The sequence below is a fragment of the Carya illinoinensis genome, chromosome 10 (genome assembly GCF_018687715.1).
Source record: "Carya illinoinensis cultivar Pawnee chromosome 10, C.illinoinensisPawnee_v1, whole genome shotgun sequence".
Classification (NCBI taxonomy): domain Eukaryota; kingdom Viridiplantae; phylum Streptophyta; class Magnoliopsida; order Fagales; family Juglandaceae; genus Carya; species Carya illinoinensis.
Genome location: NC_056761.1, coordinates 423920 through 443247, shown reverse-complemented (window position 1 = coordinate 443247; position 19328 = coordinate 423920). Strand labels below are relative to the sequence as shown.

General features: G+C 37.8%; 4 protein-coding genes across 4 annotated transcripts; 2 read left to right on the top strand and 2 right to left on the bottom strand.

The window, feature by feature from the left end:
- Positions 1–1172: 1172 nt before the first annotated feature.
- On the bottom strand, positions 1173–3250 carry LOC122278095. The gene has a single exon (XM_043088176.1). The coding sequence runs from the start codon at positions 2776–2778 to the stop codon at positions 1363–1365; it is 1416 nt and encodes a 471-aa protein (XP_042944110.1). The 5' UTR covers positions 2779–3250; the 3' UTR covers positions 1173–1362.
- Positions 3251–4246: 996 nt separating this feature from the next.
- On the top strand, positions 4247–8627 carry LOC122279270 (F-box protein PP2-A15). Its single transcript, XM_043089782.1, has 3 exons — positions 4247–4791; positions 4880–4998; positions 7943–8627. The coding sequence occupies exons 1-3, from the start codon at positions 4480–4482 to the stop codon at positions 8385–8387; spliced, it is 876 nt and encodes a 291-aa protein (XP_042945716.1). The 5' UTR covers positions 4247–4479; the 3' UTR covers positions 8388–8627.
- A 3526-nt stretch (positions 8628–12153) lies between these two features.
- On the top strand, positions 12154–15121 carry LOC122278788 (homeobox-leucine zipper protein ATHB-22). The gene is made up of 3 exons (XM_043088989.1): positions 12154–12683; positions 13190–13524; positions 14570–15121. The coding sequence occupies exons 1-3, from the start codon at positions 12593–12595 to the stop codon at positions 14822–14824; spliced, it is 681 nt and encodes a 226-aa protein (XP_042944923.1). The 5' UTR covers positions 12154–12592; the 3' UTR covers positions 14825–15121.
- Positions 15122–16477: 1356 nt separating this feature from the next.
- On the bottom strand, positions 16478–18173 carry LOC122278233 (60S ribosomal protein L24). The gene is made up of 5 exons (XM_043088382.1): positions 18054–18173; positions 17708–17783; positions 17517–17618; positions 17088–17236; positions 16478–16922 (listed from the first exon to the last, which is right to left on the bottom strand). Exons 1-5 carry the CDS (start codon positions 18062–18064, stop codon positions 16766–16768), a joined length of 495 nt encoding a protein of 164 aa, XP_042944316.1. The 5' UTR covers positions 18065–18173; the 3' UTR covers positions 16478–16765.
- Positions 18174–19328: the final 1155 nt, after the last annotated feature.

Below are 19328 nucleotides of genomic sequence, written 5' to 3'. Positions count from 1 at the left end.
CTTAGGTGGTTTGTCCAACATCAAGGCACAACAAGTGTTGTCCTGAAAGCGTTTCTAGCTAAGCATATCAAGAAAAATGAGGGTTCAAGGCCAGTAATAGAGAAAATATGAGGTTTTGTTGATATTTCAATTCTGATTTCTGAGTGGGAAAGAGAAGAGCCAAGCTCGTATAGAGGTAGTAGGTCTTCATTATCAATAAATATCACTCACTTGCATGTGATTTTAATTTCAAGATTGTATTTTTATTTTATAGCTGGTAACGAGGAAGGATTTATGCTCTTGAATCTCACCAATAATATCACCTTAGTCCCCAGAGATGGTACAGTTCCACACAACTGCACGCCTCTGGTTCCACCTCCTTATCAGCCAGATAAAAACCAAATGCAGTCAAACTTCGTGCGAAGATGTGCTGGTAGAGATGAGAGCTTTTTTGTGGGCGTCTGTCGACTGTTTACACGTTTTCTCTATTTTATTTTTATAAAAATTTTGTTACATATAAATAAAGTTGCGTACTAATCTACGTATCAATATTGATTTTTTTATATTTAAAATTTAAATTAACACTAATTTTAATAAAATTTACTTTTTAATTAATCACATTAAATTAATAAATATATTAATGCACAATTATAATTACAGGTAGATTTTTCTTTTTTATAATTGCCCCACCATGCCAGCGAGGTGCACAAAGCCTGCGCAAAATGGACTGCACCTAGTGGCACTGCTAAAACTATTGGGCATTAAGACATCCAAACTTGCTATAGCATTTATTTGGTTCTAACTATTAGTCTTGTTTGGATTATGAGATGAATTAAGTTGTGAATAATAATATTTATAAATTTTATTGAGATGAATTCAATTTTTTTAAATTTAGATAAATTTAAATTTTTAGATTAAAATATCTGAAGTAAATTAAGATGACTTTAAATTTTTTATAAGAAATTAAAAAAGTAATATATCCTATGAATGATTTGTTTGAAATAAGTTGGAATGTGAAATGTTTTGCTGAAATGTTAATAGATAATGATAGGCTTATTTCTCTATTACCACACTCTTATTATTATTTTAATTTTTTAATTTTTTTTAATAGTTAAAGAAATGATTATTAATAAAGTCGTATATAATTTTATCTTAATGATTAGAAATGTTAAAAAAATAATTAAAAATAATAATTAAAATTTCAAATCCACTGTAATAGTAAATGAGTGATAAGAGCGTGGTGATTAAGTGTATCATATCCAATGTTAATGGCAAGGAGAGCCTCAACAAAAATTAACCAAAAAACAACAAAAGTGAACAAGAAAAACGCGACATTTTGAACTATCGAATCTATCTATCTTGTCAATTAACCTATCATACACATCAACCAGTAACGGAGGACGGTTCACCCCGCTTATTAGAAGAATGCTGCAGTTGCTGCTGCTGATGAAGATCAAGCAGCTCCATCTCTTTCTGGCGTAGAAGCAGCGCCATTCTCTCGTTCTCAAGCCTTCTCCGCTTGTTCTCCAGCTTAGCTCTCTCCATTTCCCTCTCCTTCTTGCCGCTGAATTTTACCCACTTCAACCGCTGCTTCTCTAGCTCAAACGCTTGGCCTTGGTAGCTCACTTGCTGCTCCTCCAATTGTATCAACCGGGTCCTCAGCCACTGCTTTTTTTCCCACTGGCTTTTCTCCCCATCTTGCAGTACGCTCATCACCTCACAGCTCAGTTGCTGCACCAACTGCGATGACGCAGGAAGCCCTACCTTTCTTGCTCTTTTCCTCCAAGTCCTTTCATCATTGTCGTCCTCATCCTCATGTCCATGCCCGCTGAGACCCCTCGAACCGCTCTCCACTCCATCCTCATCTTCATCAGAATCAGAATCATCATCAACATCCTCATCATCTTCCTCCTCCTCTTCCCCACTTTCTCCTTTCACCATTTTCGAACCGTCACCACCCATACCAGCATTCTCCGATGAATGAAAGCAGTACTGTTGCTGTTGTGCTTGCTGCTGCTTAGTGTGAGATGCCTCGGCGGCCACCTCTGGGGATCGGTTTGCTCCTCCAGCAACCCCGTCAGCAACTCCATGACCACAACTATTGTGATAAGCACACATTTCCCTAAAGAACAAGTGCTTAGAATTCAGCAATTTCCGAACTTCTTCTTTCATCTTAGGCGACAACTCCATTGTCTCAAGCAAACTCTGATTCTCCACAACCTTGCAAGCCGTACCTTTCCCAAGAATATCATTCACTCTCTTATACCTCTTGTTCAAGTCATTGAACTTGTCCTCGCATTGCTGGGGAGACACACAGAATCCTTTCTCCATCATAGCGCGAGATACCGATTTCCACTTCCCTTTCTTCTGTAAAAGGCCTGCAGACTTCTTCTTACTACCCGTTGGATCGTTGATCCCTTCGGACCCGGTTTCGTCGCCCATGTAATAGACCGCCATTATCAGCAGCCTGACCATGGCGACTGTCCACTTCATTCTCTGCCAAGGTGACATTTTTCTCTTGGCATCCCCAGAGTTGTCATCGTCCTCATCACTCAGAGCTATAGCTTGCTTTGGGAGAGGGTATGCGTATTTTACGGATTGTTGAGACTGTGGAGGGTTGTGATCGGTTTCATGGAGCGGATAAGAAACACTAATTTGGAGGTGGTGGCGGGGGAGGTCTTGAGGGTTTGCAGGGCTCTTTTTTCGTTGTGGTAGTTGCTGTTGTAGAGGCAATTCTAGACCTAGCATTCCAGAATCTATGTTAGGAAACATTCCGCCGCCCACTCCTTTTGGTTCCATCAGAAATTAATTAAAATTGGTCACACAGGTTCCCTTTGAAGACAAAAACGCGAAGGGCCGGTTGAAAAATCTGTCATCACCTACTAATTTCACATTCAGGAGCTGGAAGTAGTAACGGAAGATACCCAAAGCACCAAGTTATGGCATGATCAACAGGTCCGAAGCTGCCGAGACAGATATTAGTCCTTTTCGAGCTTTTACAGATATAGATGCAAGAAGGTATACAGAAAGAAAGAGAGGAAGAGCAAGAGAGGGAGATGGTGGAAGTGCGTTAGATTGGGTGCATGATGATGGGATAGGTAAGGATGGAGTATATACGAAGCGCGGAGCAGCCGGTGTTAGATTGGCAGATTTTGTTTGGGATGACAGAGAACTGCCCATGGTTTTGCTTCTTATGACGGAGGAAACCCACAGGATTCTCAAAACCAAAACTGGCAGCCATCTAAAACTAAAAGCATAATCAAATACTTTAGGAGTCACTATGTTTGAATAAATTGAAATTTCAAAATAATATCATGTTGGGATTTGATGTTTTTGTTAATTGGGCTTCCATTAGTGCATTTTGATGGATGCATCTATTTTTTATTACCCGAAATTATGATCCTATTCGTTCATTATTTATATAATGGCAAATGAACGGAGAGCCGAGGCGCACGCGCATTCAACTTTTAGGCTTAAAAGAGTTAAGAAGGACCCCATATCAGAGAAAGATGACAACATTGACTTGGGCTTTTGGTTTCAGCCTTGAGATTTGTAATGTCTTGAAAGCTTTTCATACCAAGCCCACAACCCCTCCTTCTGTACACCACGATTCACAATGGCCCCACGATTCACGGAGGAGGATTTGCAAAGAGTATGGCCGGTAGATTTGAAAAATTCTACTTATTATTCTCTACATTATATATTAATATATAATTTACATATTTATTTAAATAAAATAATAAAAATCACATATTAATATATAATAAATTTTTTGGATGCAAAGCTGAAGTTTGAGGCAAACACAGACAGACAGGCCCACATGCTTGATTATCCAACTTCTGGAGCTTTTTTTTTTTTTCTTTTTTCTTTTTTTGGAGTAAATAAATTCCTTAACACGTTTTTCTAATGTGAAAATATTTTTTACAACACTTTACGTAATTATATTTTAAAGAAAAAATATTTTTGTAAGATACCTATAAAATTAATATTATTTTATAAAAATATTCTTATCTTATAATATTATTGTAAAATATGTTCGGAAAATGTGTTGTGGAATTTAAAAACGGAGTTGATGGTTTTGTTGAGGTGGGGTAGGGTGCACCGGTGCAGCAAACCAATGTGTAATTGCCCAATAATAATAAAGCACAAACAAGCGGGCCCCCTTGATTTTTTAATCCACAAAGTTTGGTGGACTTTTTTGAGCAACCATGATCGGCTCCCCGTATTACACGTGGACACATCCCTTCGTTTCTGGACTTTACCTTCTCATCATCTCACGAGTCCTGACCCACAACATTTTCCCGGAAAATACGAGGGAAAATCGACTTACAGAATCCCAGCCAATACTCACTTTTGTACTAACCAGACGGTTTAAGTTAATCCCACTCTTGGAACAGACACGTAAACAGCCTACTACCTTTTTCTCTGTACGAAATCCTCCTCGTCTTTACCATCTGCCATGACTAAGTAAGCGCATAAGTAAGCGAGTAAAGCTCGAAGATGGGGGCGACGCTATCGGGCTTGGAGTATGGGACGAATGGGTCGGCCATGGGTCCGGGGTTGGGGGACATACCGGAGAGCTGCGTGGCGTGCGTGTTTATGTACCTGACCCCGCCGGAGATTTGTAACCTGGCTAGGCTGAACCGGGCCTTTCGCGGCGCGGCGTCCTCGGATTCGGTATGGGAAAGGAAGCTGCCCCCTAACTACCAAGATCTGCTCGATCTGCTGCCCCCCGAGAGGTACCAGAACTTGTCGAAGAAGGACATCTTCGCTCTGCTTTCCCACCCCGTGCCCTTCGATCATGGCAATAAGGTTTGGACAAAAATCTAGATTGTCAAATTTAGGGTTTTAGAGTGGATTGGATGTTCAATTTTTTTTAAGGAATTTTGGGGTTTTACAGGAAGTGTGGCTGGATAGGGTGACGGGAAGGGTTTGCATGGCTATATCCGCTAGAGGCATGGCGATAACTGGAATTGAGGACCGGAGATACTGGAATTGGGTTTCTACAGAAGAATCTAGGTTAGAAATTCATTTAAAAGCTTTCGAAGTTCACTTAATATCACATTTTATGCAGGTTTGTAGCACAAAATTGCAGTTTGAAATATTTTGGAAAGTCGGTTATATTCAATACAGGGTGGTTTTTTTTAATCTTCATTGTACTTGGTTAACATGCAAAGAATTAGGGTTTAATCTTCTTGATATGGTCTGCTCAATAAACGGTGCATTATATCTATTTGTTTGTTAATAGATATGTGTTACTTATTGAATGTCTGGAAGCACAATGTTGTGTAGCCTTTTGATTTTATTAGAGGAATATTATAATCTAGAACAGGGGAGATTTTGCATATTTGACGTTATCAGGTTATGTTGGAGTGCTCTACGTCAGCCTTTCGAATGCCAATCTGACTTTCAAAGCTCTGGAAGATTATAATTATGCTTCTAGTTTTAACGGGCAGTTTGCACTTGGATTCTTTTGGTAAGAGGTTTGGAATCAATGAACAGTTTCTGTGCAAGCTTTCCAATGTATAAAAACTAAGCAGCAGCAAATAATCGGCAGGATTGAATAGCCATTTAATTTTCCCTTGAAGACTTGCTATAAAAGGTGAAATGCATTTGTGAAATTTCCCAACTTTCTTGGCTACTTTGGATCCAAGTGTTCCTTTAAATTGGGCCGAAGCCTGCTTATAAAAGGTGCCTGGGGTGGGGGACAGGGGGTGGTTTTGGGGGACAAAAGCCTTGTCAATAGTTAAATTAGAGAATGGAAACCCATGCTTCCGAAAAGATCAAATAGATTTTTTTTTTGTTTTGGAAAACATTTTTTTTTTTTTTATTGGCACCAGGTGTCCGAGAACAACGTCCTGACTAATCCAAGGGGTGCATTGGCCCTCGGCAAGGAGTTTCCCGCAAGTGCGCCTCGGGTAATTCAAGAAAAAAGCCCCTCAGTCCGATGGCCCTTAGAGATTGTTTGCAACGAAGGGGATTTGAACCTTAGATTTGGGGGAAGCATACTCCCAAGCCCAAGGCCTTTACCATGCACATATGACAGTACCATAGTCTTTTTTTTTATCAGATTCTGTTCTTGCACATAGCCTAGCTGCTTAGATTGGGACTTTTGGAGAGAGGAGAAGAATGGACTTTGTCTCTTCTTAGGAAAATAATGGAACGGGATGCATATTGATTTCCCTCATTATTTTGAGTGATTGATAGCAAAGAATGTAAAACAATTGGTTTATTGCTATGCCCTTTCCTTTACATTGTTTGAGTCAGCCAACCTCATTTGGCTTGACAGTCCCAAAAATTTTTTTTACTACTCAAAATTGTGGTGACGATGCTGCTGCTTAATGGTGAATTTAACTTTTGAAGAGATTTGTAATATTTATTATACATACTGGTGTGTGTGTGTGTGTATAATATTGATTTGGAAAAGCATAATATTATTGTGGGAGGTGGTTTGTTGTGATTGAGACCACTTATTAATCTGTTATCCTTTTAAAGTTTGCAGGTAATCTGTCTTATGATCTGGCCTGCTTTGTTCTTGCCTTCTGTAATGATGCCATGATGGCTGGCAGATTTGTTTTGTTGGATCTACTGAAGTATCTGTACAATAAAACTATATTCGCAAATGAATTTCAGAGGGGAGAAAACTAAATTTTGCATACTGTGTGGTCCTGATTTTAAGTTGGATGAGCTCTGAAAATGAACATTACGCCCCCTTTTTGCAATAACTAAATTTTGCATTCTGTGTGGTCCTGATTTTAAGTTGGATGAGCTCTGAAAATGACCATTATGCCCCCTTTTTGCAATATGGATTGCCAACTTTTGTACTCAATGGCATCCAAAATATTTCATGCAAAAGAAATATTAGCATTAAAGAGTTTGGTACTGCTTTTTGGAACTAGAAGAGGGCTATCATATTTTCTCTCTTTAACATCATTTTATTGAGATTTTGCTTGAGCTTACATCTGAATGAAGTTGATACTCATGACAATCAGTCCTTGTTCGGTTATTATATTTGCTAACGAGAGTTTTGCATCATTTGAACCTGCTATTGTGGTTTACCTTGGCACTTTTGATTAGGAAAATCATTTTTTCCCTTATTAAAAAAATGTTTTTCTTGTCCTAAATAACTTTAATTGTAAAGTCACATGTGGTACTAGTGTCACTAAATCCAATGTTTATTTATTATTTGCTCCACAGATTTTTGTTTTTAGTTTTTCTTTGTTATTGTCATTGTTAATTCTGAGAGGTAGCTCAGTTGGTCAGGCTTTGGGTTTGCTCCCTAATAGTCACCAGTTCGAGTCCCCTTAGGGCCACTGGAGGTTTACCTGGCCATTAACTTTAGGGTCCCGTGGGATTAGTTGAGGTGGGCATAAGCTGGCTTGGACATACACGGATATCAAATTAAAAAATAATAATAATAAATAAATAAATAAGGTTATTGTCATTGTTGATTTTTCTGTTTTTGGGATTGCCTCCTTAGACAGAAAATTAGTGGGTTGAAAATCCACATTTTATATACATTTGATGGGCAGTGGTTTCATGCACACTGTTGGCTTGCAACAACTCATTTCCCATCTACATTTTCTGCTCTGGGGAATATCTTGCTTAGTCCTTCTAAATGGGTTGGGAGGCCTGGTTTTACAAATAATGAGGATATTTTACTATATTCTTTAGGAAACAGAGTTCATTTTTTTTTTTCTTTCTTGAGGCTCCTGTTGTTGACAAAAAAACCATGCACTGATGGTCCTCACTAGCATTTTGAAAGATTTGATGAGAGTCAAAGTTCTCACATGCCCATAATCTGTAATTAAATTCCTCTATTTTCTTCATTCCTAAAACTGTGCTGAAAGTGTCGGGACTTGCCTAGATTTTGAATTTCCGCTTACCCCTCCTTTGGTTGAATTGTTTCTGCTTGATTTTGCATGGTCTTATGCACTTTGATGGTGCACCTGCTGGTTTGCAGGTTCCATATTGTGGCCTATTTGCAGCAAATATGGTGGTTTGAAGTCGATGGGGTGGTCAAGTTCCCTTTTCCCGCTGGTATCTATACCCTGTCATTCAGGCTTCATCTTGGAAGGTTTAGCAAAAGGCTGGGACGACGTGTGTGTACTTTTGAGCACACGCATGGTTGGGATATAAAGCCAGTACGATTGAATTTTTCTACTTCGGATGGCCAGCTGGCATCATCTCAGTGCTGTTTAGATGACACCGAGCAAGACAATCATAAGCGGGGATGTTGGATAGATTACAAGGTTGGTGAATTCATTGTTAGTGATTCCGAGCCTGCGACTGAAGTCAGATTTTCCATGAAACAGATAGATTGCACACATTCTAAAGGTGGGCTTTGCGTGGATTCTGTATTTATTATTCCCACTGATTTAAAAAAACAAAAAAGAAGAGGGGTTTAGAAGTAGCCATATACTCGACAGTGAGGTTGTTTAGTGCTGTCAGTGATCCCAAGAGGACATTAGATGTGATTTAATCATACAGCTTATACATCTGAAAGGCATTTGTTGTTTTAAAGAATGTAATCTTTTGTAGGTTTTTGTAGTACGTATGTGTTCTCTAACTTTTGTATTCCATTTTTGTCTACTATGTATACCTTTGCCTTGCCCAGCCAAAAGATTAAGAAATCCTATGCTTATTTCCTTGCTTGTGCCGACTGCTTTATATAGTAAGTGTAACAAAATTGTGATGCATCTGATGAGGTAGATAGCTTCCTTCAGAACCTACGGTTTTTGCATTCATTACTTTCATGTCCTAAGAAAATACACAACTTTCTCATGCGTGCTGTCACCCAATCTGTAATCACCTTTCTTAATGTTTAATTTTAATAAATTGTCGTCCAAATTATCAATAGTAATTGCAGTTTACCGCGTATGCCTTTCATGGAAATGGTGTAATAATTTGAGGGAATAATGTTTATTTTTATCATGTTATAAATAATTAGCTTAATTTAGGGGTAATTAAATAGAACGTCGTCGTGTGACATCTGAATATATTGATTCTATAAGCGCTCTGGTATCTCATACGTAAGTATGTTTAGTTTAGTATAATTGTAGAGTGATGCATGCATCCATGCATGGGGGTATACCTTTTTAGTTTCTGTGCACAATTCGCAATTAATTGCCTGCGTTAAGCTTTAGAAGAAAAACAGAGGCAGGATTTGATCGAGCATTATTTCATCAACTAATTATAATTCAACATGACCTGTGACTATTTGGCGTTAGACAGGGTACCTCGTTTTCAGATCTTTGGATCATGTATACATTAATTATTTTTCTTTAATTTCTTTGATCCAACACCTGTAAAAGCAGCGGAATTAATTAAGCGCTGTGATAATCATGATAACAATGTACGTACTAGCCTACTGTTCTCTCTCACTTTCTCCCCTAAGCATTCATTGATTTAGGTTGACTTGATGCATCGAAATAAAAAATGTAGAATAGAGCAGCGGGAGACCTCCCTTTCTTTAGGGATCGATTTAGTTGAATTCTCTTCCCCCTTTAATTTACTGTTGGACATGTCCTGTACCAAATATTTAATGCCTTCATTTAAAACATCTTAATTTGGTCTACATATATGAATAAATATATATATATATATATATAGAACAGTAGTAGTAGATGTCTGGTATTCATAAATAAATATTCATGTAGATGCGCGCAGATGGTGAGATAAATGTTAATTAGTTGGTCCAGATCCGGCGCCGCCCGCGTACAGTCACCGCCATCTTCTGCAGCCAACTCTCACGACCCAATTAATTATATTAGGCTCATGTAGAGCGTCTTAAATTCCATTTTTATTTACTACTCTAGCTGGAAAATTAATTAACATGTTCATTTTTACAAGATTCAAATTCAAAACTTTACCCATCCATATTGAACCACCACTCATATTATATATATATATATATAATAACTTCTTCTTCTTCTTTTTTTAAAATTCTCTAACCTAAAGTTTTCTAATTTATAGGCCTCGCGGGATTTTATACCAACCTTGTATAATAAATAACTGTCATCGATCCTTAGCTGGTTAATTAATTAAGTTGAGTTATTTCTTTACAACCTAATCAAATCAGGACGAGTACTGGCTAGAATATCGATCCATGTATAGAAATATTCAAATTCGAATGTGTGTGTGTGTGTGTATACAAGCAGCCAAAAAAAAAAAAAAAAAAAAACCTTTTATGTTCTAGTTTCGGTTGTCCGAAAGAACCACTAATTAATTGAGATTCAACTTACAAAGTTTAACTTTAGTTGAGTTTGAGTTTTAAATATCATTTTCCAGTCTCATCATCCAAACTATAACAAAAAAATAAAAATAAAGATAAAAAAAAAAAACAAGGCGCCACGTTCACTGTGACTTACCCTTTTAAGTTTTCAGAACCAGTTCAACATAACAGTCGATCGGTCCAAATCAGCTTTTGAAAGCACTAGAATGGACGCTTTAATTGGATGGATGCATATATATATATATAGGTGGTCCAATTAATTATTAGCTCATTGTGCCTCATGATCTGGATCATTCGTATACCTTTCGTGGACTCGACTCTTGCCGTGTCGGAGGGCCATTTAACTCCGACAGCAGTATGTAGTACTTAATTTATAAGCTGGAGTGACTTTTGTCACTTTTCAATTTAACCAAAAGTACTTATCCCAAAAAAAAAAAAAAAAAAATCCCTTTAATCAGGTCATGTAAGCTAGCTATTAATTGGATTTACGGGATATGAAAAATATTACAACCTATCATTAATTCATAATTATATATAATAGAGTTAGAGGCTCTGTGGATGCCAAGTATATATGTAGTAGTGATGGCGCAATATTGATTATAAAAATAAAAACTTGAGCTAGCAGATCAGGATAGCGACGGTTTCCCAGCTTTTCCGATCATCGACTGATCTCTTAAATGATTCTTGCCTTAATCACAAATTAGTACCACGTACATGATGACTACACGAGGAAGGAGTTCATGAATAAAGCCTGGCCTTAACCAACGTACGATTATATATATGACAAACACATTAACGTCTAACCATGCATGGAGGCCGCCTCCTCTGCATGCGCCCATGCCCACTCGATGCTTTTCACGCATATATATTTAATTATTTAATTAAATTTATTATAAGATGCTATCTCCAGTACTAATTGATCATCTATCCACGTACGCACATCATCATGACCATGAAAATCAAAAAACATATATAGATTTTTATTAAATACTTCTCTATAACTATTGTTCAAAAATATGCATGGCAACAGTGGCAAAAACATATATATATATATATATATATATATATATATAATATATGTTGTTCATGTTTTTAAAGATTAAAATAATTATAATATATACTCACTGATCAAAAAGTTAAAAAAATCTTGATCCCATGTAAATAATTATCCAAGTATTTTGTCTCAGATTCCATCGGAGCTCCCGCTATTAAGTATGAGGCGTACGTAGGTAGCATAAATTCAGAAATCACTTTTTGCTAACTGTACAAGAAGAACAATGAATATCAAGGGAGCGCCCCTCTGCATACTTCGCAATATTGGGCGCAATGCCTTTGTCTTACCGTTAAAACAATCACGTTCTGTTTTGGAAAGATACCCTGCACAATAGTACGTACGGACTCTCTCACCTTGGCTTGATGGATCTGATGATCCATGCACTGGCCTCATTTATATATATATATATAGAGAGAGAGAGAGAGAGAGAGAGAGAGAGAGAGAGATGGCTCATTGATCCTCTCATTCAATTTCAATTTAACGAGACCAACCCAACCCCATGGACAGGCATGCAAGAGTATACGGGTAGGCCGCGGGGAAAGAGCTGGGGTACTATTTAGCTTTCGTCTCTTCTAGACAGCCAGGTTTTTATGAAGGACCTAAGATAGCCAGAGGGGTTAAAGTTAAAGCTCACACCCGTAGGATGAGCCCCAACTTCTTTTTCCTTTCTCTTCATTTGTTTGTCTTTTATTGGTGCAGAAGAGGTGGCAGGTGGTACTGATTGTGTGCCACCCTCTCATTAATCCCCACGTCTCTAAATTTATATATATATATATTTATACACAACGTATGCTGAGTTTTGGCCCCACCTAGATATATACATCTACGTATTTATATTGAGAGAGGAAGTGAGTTGTCGGTTGGATAGTAGATCCTGACGTAAATGGAAGAGTGGGAAAGGGTACAGGGATCAAAGGTCTCCATCTGGTCCCAATAAATCCTGCTCCGATGGAACTGACATATGCCTCCCCTTTCTCACGCCTCGGCTGACTCCTTTTACCACTTATCCTCTCTCTCTCTCTCTCTCTCTAAAATTATAAGCAGTACTTTTGTTGATCCCAAAAGTGAACTTAGTTAGTACGAAGACCCTCACAGTTTCTCCCTCAACAAAGCATTCACTTTTTTGGCACCCCAAAACAGAGTGAGTCAGAGAGAATAGAACCTTACAAGTTACACCACTCATCGTCACGCCTCCCGAACTCCAAATTTCATCTCCTAGTACTCCGGTCTTTCTCTTTGTGGTCTAACCACTCAAACCAGCTCCTTAAAACACAGTGATATTTTGGGTCGATTCGGAGGAAGAGTCACAGAAAGTGAAGCCAAATATGGACTGGAATGGGAGCTTAAGACCCTTCGTTTCCCAACCAGAGTCTTCTTTAAGCTTCCTCTACAACTATAACTACGACCATTTTCCAGGTAAACTCACTCTCTTACTATTGACTATTTTCTCAATTATAGTCTTGCAATTTGCAATGTCCCTTCGGCTTTTCTATGTATGCTAATTAATTGGAAGAACGGAGGAGAAGATTCACTGTTCTTGTTTAATATTATTATCATTATTATTATTACAACAGTACTTACGTATGTCTTGGGCTATGTTAAGGCGTCTCGGTCACTAATGTTTTTATTGGCGTTGAAGCCATGTTCTGCATCAACTTATTCAAATCCTGAGTTGATAAACAAATAGTCTTCTCCTCTTCTTCATGTTCTAGTAACTAATTATCTATGGTTTCTTGGAGATTGGAGAAGTTACATGCACGTAACAGACATATATATGTGGGGTTAAAAATGTGTCTAAATGCCGTCGGAATCGATCCTTTGACAGTTTGGGAGGAAAAGTGAAAAATGAGCAAGTATGAAGCGTTATTAATTTTTAGCTTAGTGGGACGTCTCTTATTAAGTAATTTTCTGTTCTTGTGCAGTGATGGAAGTGAAGCATCCGGCAATGGTGGACTCAGAGCATGGGATGGTGCCAGCAATAGACAAGAACAACTACGGCGGCTTCCAGGACAAGAAGAAGCGGTTGACGAGCGATCAGCTAGATTCACTGGAAAGGAGCTTTCAGGAAGAGATAAAACTGGACCCTGATAGGAAAATGAAGCTGTCCAAGGAGCTAGGGCTTCAGCCTCGCCAAATCGCTGTTTGGTTCCAAAATAGGCGTGCTAGGTGGAAGGCTAAGCAGCTTGAGCAGCTATACGATGCGCTTAAGCAGGACTATGATGTTATCTCTAGGGATAAGCAGAAGCTTCAAGAGGAGGTATATATGGCAAGCTCTCTCTTTTATTTTACATGCAAGTCATATATATGCAATCTGCACCAAGAATATTCATCATCTCTTTACTTTAGACTTCCTAGTGAAATAATCTTACTAGCGTCTATGTGGCCTTGGGTGAATCTTTTTTATCATTCCATTTTTCTTTCACTCGGGACAAGTACAGTCGTTAGACAACAACATTTTCCTCTGCTAGGGGAGACAGGATCTGATCCAAAGTACTTGGGCGAGATGCATCCAAACCCCATCCCCCCCCCCCCCCCAAAACCCAAAAAAGAAAAAATGGTATTTTGCTGGTGGATCAATCCATTCCTCGGTAAGCATAGAGTATCTTAGGTGTAGTTTAATATTGTTATTGTTTTGAAATTTGAAAAAATTAAATTATTTATTATATTTTCTATGAGAATTTAAAAAAAATTGTGACAGATTATTAGGATATCCAAACTTGTTTGCTTGCCCTGAGGCCTGTACAGACATCACTACTTCAGACTGGTACCCGTTCCAATGCACAAAGTTGGGGCACGCGTAAGATCCAAGTTGGCGTCGTCTTTGGACATGATATATATGTGAAGTTTTCATGAACACATGTTGGCACATTTGCTGATAGAATCAAGAAATCAAAATTCATATGCCAGACTTAATTAGTTATATATAATCAATCCTAAGAATGAAAATCCCTGCAAATCTTACCTACACACACACACACATATATTATGGGTTAAATAACATCAATCTTTTCTTAAATATTAAGTGGAGAAATCTTATTAGATTCCAGAGTCATAATTAATTTGTATGTTAAATATACATGTTAGCTAGCTAGGCAATTCTTATCAGTATGGTGAAGGCATGACAAGAATGTTTGCTTGCCAACAAGGAGACGCGCGCGCGCTCCTTCGTATTCAATAGAAGACATTAATTAAAGACGAAATTGAATTAAATTGATCCAGTCAAAAAAAAAAAAAGGATCTGACTTTAAATGTTTATTGATCCTAATTAATAAAAAAATTAAATTGGCTGGTTGTACGTGCAGGTTATGAAATTGAAAGCTATGCTGAGAGAGCAAGCGGCAGGAAGGAAGCAAGTCTCCACAGGTTACACAGAAATCTCAGGGGAGGAGACGGTGGAGAGTACGTCGGTTGCCATTAATGGTTCTAACATTAAGCCAAAGCCACGAGGAGCGAGTCAGCATCAGATTTCAGACTGCAATTATCTCTTTAATGTTGAGGAGTATAATCCAGTTTCCCCGCCAGCTTACTGGGCTACCCTTCCTTCTTATCCCTCGTAACTAGTCTGTTAAATTTTCAAGGTTTTTCACAATCTGTTTGATTAAAGTACTACTGCATGCATGCGTCTTTAGCTAATTAGTAGAATGAGATGGAGTACGTACGTAGTTTCCTAGCTCGATCTGTACGGGGTTGAATAATTTGTCTACAAAACTCAGAAGGGCTTCTCGGCACGATGACTGAAAAGACGCTTTCGTCACTACCATTTTCATTAGGTTACCTACCTATTTACTTGCATATTAATCATGCTCTATTAATTGTTATAATTGTTACAAATCTCATCATCTTTAATTAGTTTATTGAGCGTCTTTTTACCCTTTTGTTGGCCGGGTGGGCGGTATTTAATTTATATATATTTTAACCGTAAGCATGATCTTGTGTTGTTTCAACACTTTGTACGTATATCAACCACACACACAACGTTGAGGTCAGGATTCTTTCCAACTTGGGTTGGCTCTATCTCTCTCCGTTTCCCCCGCCCCCTCTAATAAAACTAATTGGTATGGATCGCAAATATATACGAAGGGGGGATGGCTCTATATGTCTCAACTATACACAACGTTTGCTCTTGCTTCTTGAACGAAATGTCACATGTCAACTCGGTAAAGAGTGAAGACAAACTCCGCTTAGTTTGGATATTTAGCCCAAAAACAAGCGAAAGATTCTTGGATAGGGTATAAACCCAGTGAAGTGAAATAAAAAGTAATTTTCCAGAAAATTTAGAAATATGTTATTTCTTTTCGTCTTTTTTTTTTTTTTCCCTCGCTGATGAAGGAATCCAATTAGCCCAAACCACAACAAATGGGGCCTTTAAAGTTCTAGGACATATCGGCATAAGAATGGTCTAGTCTAGGCACAGACTTGTGGAGTACTAGCGGCCCGAAGTCGTGTCAAAAGTCAAAACCCTGAAAATGCTAGCCAGTTCAAAGGGTACACTTTCTACGATCAAACCCGATTAACGCAGGTTTACAGTTCTAAGCTAGCATCCAAAAAATTGAATTTCACCGCATTCACGTAAAGCACTGTCTCGATCCGACCAGCAAAGTTATTGTCTGAAATCGAGAATCTTTTCAGAGCCGGTAGAAAAGGTTATGAGCGAAGAAAAGGATATGTTAATGTCAAAACCTGTTGTATCAAGCATTAAAAACGTGTACGACTTTCATCAAAATTGAACTAATGTCGGGACCATAGAACTTACGAGATGTCTCATCATCTTTCATGAAGTTCTCTGTCATCCACAGGAACAACCAAGTCACCTGCCGGTCTGATGCATTATAGGCAGCCAGAAACGACTTGCATTTACGCGCTCAAACAAAAGCTCTTCTTAACAATAAACATCACAGCACAAAATCTCGAATATATGCAGACAGATCAGGCACCGTAACGCGAGCCACCATGAATTACTGAATTTATGTGCATCCACAAATTATTCTTTCATTATATCCTATCCTACGACACACTAACAGACCCAACACTCCAACGGCAATCAAATTAAAATGTGCAATTTAGAGATGAGTTGAAATGAAAATTTAATAAAATATTATTTTTTAATATTATTATTATTTTAAATTTAAAAAAAGTAAATTATTTATTATATTTTATATAAAAATTTAAAAAAATTATAATAATGAAATGAGATAAAATACTATCCATAATGAGCTTTAAAACTCTCTTCATGCTGGTTTCATATCGATCATTGTCTCAACTCCAGTGAAATATTTCTTCAAATTCAACTACACGATTAGATATCTTCAAGCACGTGGTGCCAGGCATGTGATAAAACAAGAAAAAATAATTTGGCAAAACAAGCCGAGGAAAACAAAAATTGGCACGACATGGCCATCAATCCTTACACAGCATTTAAAAGTGAAAAAAAAAAAAAAAAAAAAGTAATCTAGTAACGGACTCCACCAGGAAATTAAAAATTAGAAGAAACCAGTGGCTCAGCGCTTTCCACCTCCGCCTCCAAGCTTAGGACCCTTTGGAGCAGCTCCCTTGGGAATGTTACCCTTACCCTGTGTCTTCTGTGACTTGGCCGTTACTTCAGCCTTCTTAGCCTTCTTTTCATCCTTTGTTTTCTTGATCCTTTCCTTAATCTCACTGCACAATGCATTCAACGAGTAACTCAAAATCCCGGCATGAATAACTCCACGGTTGTGAAACAAGTTATAAGAACATTTATGACATTCACAAAATATAAACGGGCTACAGAAAAGGTGATAGAAAAGAAATAGAGAACAATCCCACAGTTGCGAGAAAATATACCGTAGAGCAGCCTCCCTGGCAGCATCACGCACTTCTGGCTTCTCACCCCTCTTCTTCTGGATAACCTCTAAGGTGGCACCAACTATAGACCTAGAGTATGGCTTCTTGGTAGCACGTCGCCTCTTCTTCACAGCCTCTTGAGCAATATCCTAGGCATGTCAAGACGAGAGGCTCGTTAAATCAATTTGGCCACGAATTATAATAAGGTATCAAGCATCAGGAAAAATGTGAGCGCAATGCCCACGAGCTTCGTGGGTCAAAATCATTAATTACTATTTCAAATAATCAAATCACGTTACTAGCCAATACTTCTTAGAATAAAGAGATCAACACATCTCATCCAAGTCAAAGGCAAACTCTGACCTGAGTGCAAGTATAATGAAACGAGATTCTCAATATAAATACGTCAGCAATTTAAAGCTTGCTCACCTTCTTATGTTGCTTCCTGTACATGGCCGTCCAGGTAAGCTTCGACGGCTTCAATCGGTTGTGGAAGTACCTCTTGCATTTTGAATTAGCAAACAAGAACACCTAGCGGAAAAAATGTTGTATTTTCAGAGGCGAAATCTAGAGAAACAATGTGACATGAAAGTTCAAAATTTTGGGAATAAAAAATTTACCTGAGAATCGGAGCGAACGAATCTGATACCTTTCCCTGGGTATATCTTGGCTCCGCTGAATCGACAGAGCTCTGTCCTGGCATTCCAACAGCAAGTAACAATTGCAAGATTCAGAAACTCTACGTACGCAACACGTAAAAGGCGAAATCGAAACATAATATTAAACACCGATCAGAAGTCTACATTTTTTGTTAAGCATTCATAAAATCCAGTGTTTGGGTTTAAATCAACAAGCATTGTCAAAATCATTGAGATATAGTAATTCCCAAGCCAGCACAAATTGAAATTATTTCAAATTTTCTATATAACGTGTGTGTTCGTGAGAGAGAGAGAGAGAGAGACGTACTTGAGAACCATGGCTGCGGGGTGGTTGTGTTGCTCAGCTGCGGCTCACCTCCGATGCGGAAACCCTAGATTCAGAAGACGAGGAAAGGTGGAAACTCGGTATGTATACGAGGAAAGTGACTAATTACAGCCCTCATACTAGTAGAAAAACCACGAAAATGCCACCGGGCAGGTTTCGTGTGTGGCCCAATTACGTGAAATTTAGTCCAAGTGTAAAACTGAAGTTAGTTGAGCCCGTTTAAGCATCTCATCCAAAATTCTGGCTTTATGTTTTGGATGGGCCCAGTTTTTTATTGCCACCTTCAACGTAAAGTAAAAAGTGACAATGTTTTTTTTTTCAAATCAATTCAAATAACACTAATGCCATGTCAGCCGTCGATGTGGCAAGCCTTGCTTCAATGAGCCAAGATGGTAAGTAATTAATTAGGTATTCAATGAACAAATATTTTCTGTTTGATGTTTTGAATTCAGACATTGGCATTGGAGAGTCGCCAAAAGTAAAGAATCTATTCAATCATACCTGAGCTGACAATTAATAAAGAAGTCGGATAATAAATAAATAAATAAAGTTAGCAAAGGATGGAGGGTGAGAGGAGCACTACTCCCCTGCATTATCTGGTATTATAACAATGATGACAACGACACCTGTTTCACTCTTGAACCACTCGCATCCGGCTGTCTATAATGATTTTTTAGCCATTTTTTTTAATTATAAAAAAACAGCAATTAAAATATAATTTTCAGGATGTATTTTTTTCTTATTCTTTTAAACGTTTTCTTTTACTGCAAATGCTATCATAGACTTCTAAGGTTATTTTGGATATTCAGGATATAATAATAATTAAATTATTTGAAACGAGATATTTTGCTTGAGTTTTGAAAAATGAATGAAAATAATAATTAAACTATTTTTTAACTATCATTTATATTTTTATCATCATTTGAAAATAAGTTTATTAAATGAAATATTTTTCAGAAAAGTTATTGTTTGTAAGAGATAAATATTTTTAAATATTTTAAAAACTAATCACTTGAGATGAATCTCCAATCATTCATAAAGAAATAGTTATAACCATGATTGGATATAGACAGAGAAATTCCTAAATCACAAGCTAATTATTGCGTTTGGAGCTCTACCAATATATAAAATTTGAGAATATCTTTAAACCGGTGCCTCCTATCAACTCTATTTATCGGAATCCAATAACCAAACGACACGTAAGGCTGCAATTTTCACATCCAAGAGCTGCGCTGCAGGGAATCGACAGGTAGAGGA

What these genes read in the sequence shown, in the direction of transcription:
- LOC122278095 (XM_043088176.1), bottom strand. Translation starts at nt 2,778, where the DNA reads ATGGAACCAAAAGGAGTGGGCGGCGGAATGTTTCCTAACATAGATTCT.
- LOC122279270 (XM_043089782.1), top strand. Translation starts at nt 4,480, where the DNA reads ATGGGGGCGACGCTATCGGGCTTGGAGTATGGGACGAATGGGTCGGCC. An exon ending in CCTTCGATCATGGCAATAAG is followed by an intron (nt 4,792 to 4,879) that starts GTTTGGACAAAA and finishes GGGGTTTTACAG; the next exon opens with GAAGTGTGGCTGGATAGGGT. An exon ending in GTTTCTACAGAAGAATCTAG is followed by an intron (nt 4,999 to 7,942) that starts GTTAGAAATTCA and finishes GCTGGTTTGCAG; the next exon opens with GTTCCATATTGTGGCCTATT.
- LOC122278788 (XM_043088989.1), top strand. Translation starts at nt 12,593, where the DNA reads ATGGACTGGAATGGGAGCTTAAGACCCTTCGTTTCCCAACCAGAGTCT. An exon ending in TAACTACGACCATTTTCCAG is followed by an intron (nt 12,684 to 13,189) that starts GTAAACTCACTC and finishes GTTCTTGTGCAG; the next exon opens with TGATGGAAGTGAAGCATCCG. An exon ending in AGCAGAAGCTTCAAGAGGAG is followed by an intron (nt 13,525 to 14,569) that starts GTATATATGGCA and finishes TTGTACGTGCAG; the next exon opens with GTTATGAAATTGAAAGCTAT.
- LOC122278233 (XM_043088382.1), bottom strand. An exon ending in TCGTTCGCTCCGATTCTCAG is followed by an intron (nt 17,619 to 17,707) that starts GTAAATTTTTTA and finishes TTTTTCCGCTAG; the next exon opens with GTGTTCTTGTTTGCTAATTC. An exon ending in ACAGGAAGCAACATAAGAAG is followed by an intron (nt 17,237 to 17,516) that starts GTGAGCAAGCTT and finishes TGACATGCCTAG; the next exon opens with GATATTGCTCAAGAGGCTGT.